Here is a 7,463-nt window from a genome sequence, read left to right on the forward strand (position 1 = left end):
CGCGGTCTTGTGAAGACCACCGTCGGCCAGACCGTAAACCTGCAGCTATTGGATAACGCCAGTCACTAGCGTTAACCCCCGACGGGGTACATGTCGCACCTCGGAGGGTTACTCCTAGACCTTCCTCGGCTACAGGGGGCACTGGCCGGGGACGACGCACCTTTCCCGCATACTCGTGGGAATCACATGGAAAATTCAAATTCTAAAAACGACGTTATAGTTATAGGGTGGAAGAGGTCGAAAGACGGAGGTCGACTCGGTCTTCAATAAGACAGAGGGTGGAGCAGGATTTGGTGGCGAGGTCGCTTCGGGTGATGCTTGAGCGCATCGCCTCGCCCCACCAACGGCAGGAGGATATGGAGGTCGCGGAGCAGACTTACTCGTCTTGTCTCTCACGCGATAGCTCCACAGGTTGGTCGGACCGAAAGCGTCAGCGGCTGCTTCATCAAGAAGTTAAAGGACTCGGTGGAGCATATTCAGGGCGGTGTTCGCGCCCTCACAAGTGACGATAGGATGGAGAGGTTGCTTGCTGAGAACGCGCGACTCAGCAAGGCACTGGAGGAGATGCAAAGCAAAATACAGTCTGTGGAAAGGCGGACTCGCCCAGCATCCCTTGACGACGAGGCAATGCAGCGCGTCATGGTCTCCGTGGGCACTATGCTTGATGCGAGACTGGCGGGGGTCATGAGCCGACTCCCGCCAGAGCCGATCATGCGTTCGCCACTTGCGGCGGACAGACGACGCGCGGAGGCGGAGGCTGCAAGCCGTGGGCCCAAGCCTGGGTACAACCAGGTTTTGAAGGCGGCCCCGGCCTCGAAGATAGCACCGAAACCGGCGCCAAGACTGGCGCCGAAGCCGACCCCAAAGCCGGCTCCAAAACCGGCCAAGGGAAGGCGAAAAAGGCGACTGGCACCAGCGCCAGAAGAGGCGCCAACACCGGCACCGGCGCCACAAGAGGCGCCGGTAGCGGGTACGTCGGAGACTGTGGACGATGGTTGGACCACAGTCTCCAACAAGTAGAAGAAGGCGCCTAAAGCAAAGGCGCTGGAGCGCCCGGCGGCGAAGCCGGCAAAAACCCCTCCCACAAAGAAACAGAAGGGGCGAAAGCCGACGACGAAGGGACCCAAGAAAGAGTCGGGGAGGACGCGGCGGAGAAGGGGGCAACGACAGAGGCGTCTTGCCCGCACCTCTGCTGTCGTCCTCACCATAAGCGAGGAGGAGGCACAAAAGGCCCTCACATACGAGACCGTTTTGAGGGAGGCGCGGGAAACCATCGACCTAAAAAAGATGGGGGTCGACATGGAAGTCGACCCAATCCGCATCCGGAGGACACAGACAGGGGCTCGGGTTCTTGAGCTCCCGCAGAACGTCGGTCGGGAGGCGGCTGACGGCATGGCAGAAGAACTGCGTGCCAGGTACGGCGGTGACGTCAGAGTCACTAGGCCTGTCAGGTGCGCGGAGCTCCGGGAGTCGAACCTGGATGACTCCGTCACCCAGCAGGAGATCCTCGACATCGCCACGCGTTAGTCGCACCAGATCAAGGTGGGAGACTTGAGGCCCAGCTACGGCGGCAAATTCAGCGCGGTGCGGAAGTGCCCAATGGAGGCGGCATCAAAGTTAGTAACCACCAAGACGCAAAAGTTCCTGTTGGGATGGAGCTCGGCGCGGGTCGTGCAGCTGGAGGCACGGCCAATGAATTGCTACCGCTGCCTGGCACTAGGTCACACCAGACCAGTGTGCATGTGCCCCGCGGACCACAGTAGTTTATGTTACCGCTATTTGTGAAGCAATCCGCACACACCTTCAACCGTGGGCGGAGAGGCGGTATGGTGTCCTGATCTACCGCCTCACGCAGGTGCTAACTGGGCACAGGGCCTTCGGGAATTACCTGTGCCGCGTCGTCAGGAGGGAGGAGTCGACTGCGTGCCATGAGTGCGGTGACGTCGACGACACCGCACTCCATACTCCGGCCTTTGCCGAGCAACGCTCCGACCTTCTGGCGGCGCTCAATTTGGTTACTCTTTCCGCGCTGCCGGCTGTTGTCGCTTCAGCTATCAGCAGTCGCGCAGCGTGGAACGCACTGGCCTCCTTCTGCGAGACGGTCATGTCCCAGAAGGAGGCGGCGGAGCGCGCACGGGAAGAAGATCCCAGCGCGCCCGCCATACGCCGACGTCGTATGGAGCGGAGACGTGCCGCGCACGAGCGCAACTTGCCGCCCTAGCTAGGGTCTGGGCGATAGGCACGGGGGTGCATATCGCCCGTCAAAACAGACCCGCGACGGGGGGTCGCATTTCAAACAAACGCGAAAGCGAGCCGCCGGCCCTACTCAACGGCCGGCGGATCCCCGCGGCCGTCACAGTGTAGTGATATTATGTAACTCCACCGGCCGGCATCAAACGCGGCTGACGTCACCCGGCGGTTAGGATTAGTCAGTAAGAGTCTGACACTACCCGTCCTCCCCCCCGGGAGGGCGGGTGTCCATGAGGATTCCCCCGCCTAAAAAAAAAAAAGGAGCGACTGGCCAGTATGTCCCCCCGCGGCACCGCGCTCGCGCCGTCGCATCTCCCTCAATCGAAATCATTCTTGGTTCGTTCGGCGCGTTCCAAAACACGCGTAAACAAAGAACAATGCATTCATTTTGATGTTTTTATTTTATTTTTATTAATTAAGTTTTGCTCAGTTATAATTGATTTTATTTATTTTAATATTATTATTATTATATTTTTACTATGTTTCCTTTTATGTATTAGTTAGAATTTAAGTCTGTAAATATACCTACCGCTACTAATTATAATATGAACAATATGTAGGTAGTTCAATTTATAATTTGTAGAAACAAAACATGATTATTCATGTAACGTTCCGTTACACCAAATGTAGTGGGGATCACGAAAACTGCGATATGAGTAACATTTCATGCTTAAATTCTAGAGGAAATCACTTTATACTGGACTAAAAATGTCCCTTATATTTAAAAGAAAAAGATATAAGAAATATCATGAGCACAGAGCTGGTACCCTACAGGAAAGCGCTACAGATGCTCATTGGAAAACAACGAGAAGACACTATTTCTCAAGAGATGCAACAAAATTCGTCTTCTACTACAGATACACTAAAAGAATCTCAAACATATAGTAGTGTGCTTATTCATATCCTAAAAAACGCCGGCCGGAGACATATACGCAAATTGTTCAGGAGAAGGAAATAGATCAACGGAAACAAGACACCACAAAGAAGACATCTCAGGAGAAAGTAATCAAACATATGCAAGGGAAGAAAAACCAAATAATTTCTGAAAAGGGGAATTATGAAAATATTCCATCACAAACTGAAGAGAAAGACTGCCAAGAAAATGAACAATTACTTGAAAAAATTGAATTCGAGAAATTTCTATTTGAAATGAAGAGAATATTCACATCAGAAGATACATTTGAAAAAAAGATATTGTTGGTGTTTAAAAATATATATGAAGAATAAAAGAAGACTGTACTAAGTTGTTTATTAAAAGGAAACTGGCTAGAAAAAGTAATTAACATTATAAATGGATAATAGAAATAAAAATATAGGAATCAACAATATTCTGTGCAACGCACAATCTCTGCGACCCAGATGATTTCATTTACAAAACACTTAAATAAAGAAAAGATCCATATAGCGATCCTAAGTGAAACATGGTTAGATAATGAAGTGGACTTAAATGGCTATAACATTTATCGAAAAGACAGGTATGACTCCTACGGTGGGGTTGCTATTTTCGTTCATAAATCCATCCGGTCACATTTAAATTTTATTCAGGTTTTAAATCCGGGTATAGAAGTAGTAAGTGCAAAATTAATTAATTGAAAAAAAATAGAAAATGTCGTCGTACTTTATTGTCCATCTTCAGAGGTTACACAACCTTCAGATTGGGACCAAATCTTTTCTCATTTTTCGAAGAAAACTTTAATAGCCGGTAACTTCAATGGCCATCACCCTGACTGGTCTATCAAAACCGATGCAAGGGGTACTCAAATAATGGATTCTTCGCTTGAAAATGCCGTATTCTCGCTTAATTATTGTGCGCCAACAAGAATTAAACTAGTTAATAGGACTTTACAAAAAACTTCGCCGGACATTTGCTACATCTGCTATCGCAATCAAATTCGACTGGAAAGTTCGGACTGAAAATCTTGGTAGTGATCACCTAATAATAAAAATGATAATCACAATACCAGATAATTTCACAATAAATGAAAAAAGAAATTACAAAAAGGCCAGTTGGAAAGAATATACGGATTTCCTCTCTAAAAGCTTTGATGTGCAGTGCGGTGACTCAGATGTTCAAGAAATGTATGACTTTTTTATAAAGCAAATAAATCTAGCGGCTAATAAATATATACCTTTCATTAAATTTAGTTCTAAGCCCGCAAATAAATTCAAACCAAAAAAATATTGGACACCTGAGTTATCCCACATTGTTGCGCAGCGATAACTTGTCCAAATTGGAAATAAAATTAAAGAATTTCATGAAGCAAGCCAAAAAGCGAAATTGGGTTGGCAGAGATTTTGTGATTCCATTGACCATGTAGTATCAGATTATGACATGTGGCGACGTATGCGGTGGATAAAGGATTATAAACATTCTACCAGCTATTCTCCTATCGATAAACAAAATGAGTTACTAAAGTCACTGACCCCTGACTATGTAACTAACAAAACACCCTTGTTTTTATCTAAAAATGAAACTTTAGAATGCGATTTTAGTATCCAGGAACTGGATTTTTTTTTTTAAAAGAAGGATTCTGCGCCGGGTGAGGATGGAACTTCATATTCCATGATTTATAATCTTCCCAATTCTGTAAAAGCTTATTTACTATTTATGTACAATAAAATCTTTAGTTCAGGTACTGTGCTTTTCAGTGGCATTATATCCAAATAATACCAATCCCTTAAGCAAATAACACTGCTGTTGATCCTAAATTAAGACACATCACTAATTTCATGTGTATGTAAAGAATTTCATTTAATGATAGCACGACGACTAGACTGAGAGGGGGAAAATATTATCACCACTCAACATTGGATTTCGAAAATCCCTGTCCTGTTTAGATTCATTGAGTCGCCTAGTCACTTATGTCCAGACTGGATTTTCTAGAAATTTACCCACGCTAGCGTGTTTCCTGGATATTAAAAATGCATACAATAATGCATGTGTTGATGGAGTTGTTAAAATTTTGGATGAACTTAAAATTGGATCAAAATTATGTACGTATATATGGTCATTCTTGAATGAGAGACACCTTAAAATTAACACAGGTAAAGTGATATAATAACGAGTCGATGGAGTAGTCAAGGGTTAACTCAAGGTGGCCCTTTATCCCTGCTATTATTTATTTTAATCACTAAATATTATAAAACAGAAGCGCTTTTTCTGTCCCTATTTTCCCTTGACTACTTAAATCTTTGAAACTACTTGACGGATTTTAATGCGGTTTTCTTTATTAGATAAAGTGATTCATGAGAAAGGTTTTTAACCCTTATGTGAGTGACAAATAAAACACCTTTATGAGAGTGACGAGGTACCCGGGTACCTCGTTCATACAGTTTAGACGTAATATAAAGAATGACGGTCTGTTTTAAGGTTACCCACATTTAGAAAATTATTATTTTAGTTAATGTAAACAGTTGACGATCTGAGACGATTAAAGCGGGATTGGAGTGGAGTGCGGTACATGGTTATCGGCGCGCAAGAAACACTTGAATGCATTCAATGCATCGTGCTTGATATTGACACTTGACTGTATGCTGTATTCGTATTGTACGAGTTTACTTCTATTTTGTGAGATTATAATTATTTCATTATGAATATTGGAGCGAGTACTTCTAAACAAAGATCACGTGTTCGAAGATATAATTCAACAGAATTACAAGCGATATTAGCAGAATCTTCCAGTGACGAAGGTGAGTTTGTTCCTTCTGATAATGAACACAATTATATTCCTTTTGTTGAAGAGGGTGGATTGGAAATTTCTGATGTTGAGCCAGAAGCTGAAGTCGAAAGTGAGATCGACTCTTACGATTCCGATGCAAGTTTAGAAGGTGAATCGTTTGAAAACATTTTTATTGCAAAAGATGGAACGCGGTGGCAGTCTGACCCACTTCCCAGAACAAAAACTAGTAGCCGAAACATTATTCGTCAACGGGGCGGAGCTGCATCTTTCAGTAAACTTTATAATGAAATGGAAATATTCGAAAATATATTGTCCAATGAGATGTGTGACATAATCTTGAGGGAAACAAATCGGAAAGGGACTAAGATTACTGAAATGTACAATAATAAACTGACAGAAAATTACCCTGATATTAGAGGACGATCAAAACAAAAAATATTCAAACCATTCACAGAACAAGAATTGGATGTATTTTTTGGCATTCTAATCTTTAGTGGAGTGCATAGATCTAATAAAGAGCATTTGACAGAATTGTGGAAATCCAGTCACTTACCATTATTTCGGGCTGCGATGTCCCATGACAGATTCAAAATGCTGTTACGGTTCATAAGGTTTGATAATGATGTAACACGGCTTGAACGTTTGTTAGCTGATAAAGTTGCCGCTATACGAGATATTTGGACTATGTTCATTTCAAATTTGAATAAAATGTACAAGCCTCGTGAATGTATTACCGTTGACGAACAGCTATATGGATATCGTGGGCGTACTCGCTTTACTCAATACATGCCATCAAAACCTGAAAAGTATGGCATAAAAATATTTTGGGCTTGTGATGCAAATAATTCCTACCCCCTAAATGGTCAAATATATACAGGAAAGTCAAGTGACGGCAATCGTCAAGCAAATGTTGGAGAATGCACTGTATTAGATCTCGTGGCTAAATATAAAAATTCAGGACTGAATGTAACTACGGATAATTTTTTTACGTCTCTTCAACTGGCGCATTCCTTGAATTCGTGGAACATGACTCTAGTTGGAACGGTAAGAAAAAATAAACGGTTTCTTCCTCCAAATATGCAAGCACACAAGGAGAGGGCGATTTATTCTTCTAACTTCGCATTTAGCAAAGAAGCAACTGTGTGCTCCTATGTACCCAAAAAGAATAAAGCAGTAATAATGTTGTCATCTATGCACATGTCACCAGTTATTGGAAGTGATAAGGAGACTGCCAAGCCAGAAATAATTTTATATTATAACAAAACTAAAAGTGGAGTGGACAATATGGATAAGCTGTTAGCTGAATACACTGTAAAACGCAGAACGAATCGGTGGCCTTTAGCACTTTTTTACAATATTATTGACATTACAGCTTTGGCAGCATATATCATTTACATGGAGCATAACCCACAATTAGTGTCGAGTGATAGACGTAGAAAATTTTTGAAATCGTTGAGTACAACTGTGTAGTAAAAATATAGAAGAAAGATAAAAAAATTCAATTGTGATATCAAAATTACATGTGAGATCTGC

General features: G+C 43.4%; 1 protein-coding gene across 1 annotated transcript; it reads left to right on the plus strand.

Annotated features, from left to right (window-relative positions):
* The first annotated feature begins 513 nt into the window (after window positions 1-513).
* Window positions 514-1,020, plus strand: LOC113506003 (alpha carbonic anhydrase 8-like). The gene has a single exon (XM_026888867.1). The coding sequence runs from the start codon at window positions 514-516 to the stop codon at window positions 1,018-1,020; it is 507 nt and encodes a 168-aa protein (XP_026744668.1).
* Window positions 1,021-7,463: the final 6,443 nt, after the last annotated feature.

This window comes from Trichoplusia ni, chromosome 28, assembly GCF_003590095.1.
Source record: "Trichoplusia ni isolate ovarian cell line Hi5 chromosome 28, tn1, whole genome shotgun sequence".
Taxonomy (NCBI): Eukaryota; Metazoa; Arthropoda; class Insecta; order Lepidoptera; family Noctuidae; genus Trichoplusia; species Trichoplusia ni.

Coding starts and splice junctions, on each gene's coding strand:
- LOC113506003 (XM_026888867.1), top strand. CDS start 514: ATGGAGAGGTTGCTTGCTGAGAACGCGCGACTCAGCAAGGCACTGGAG.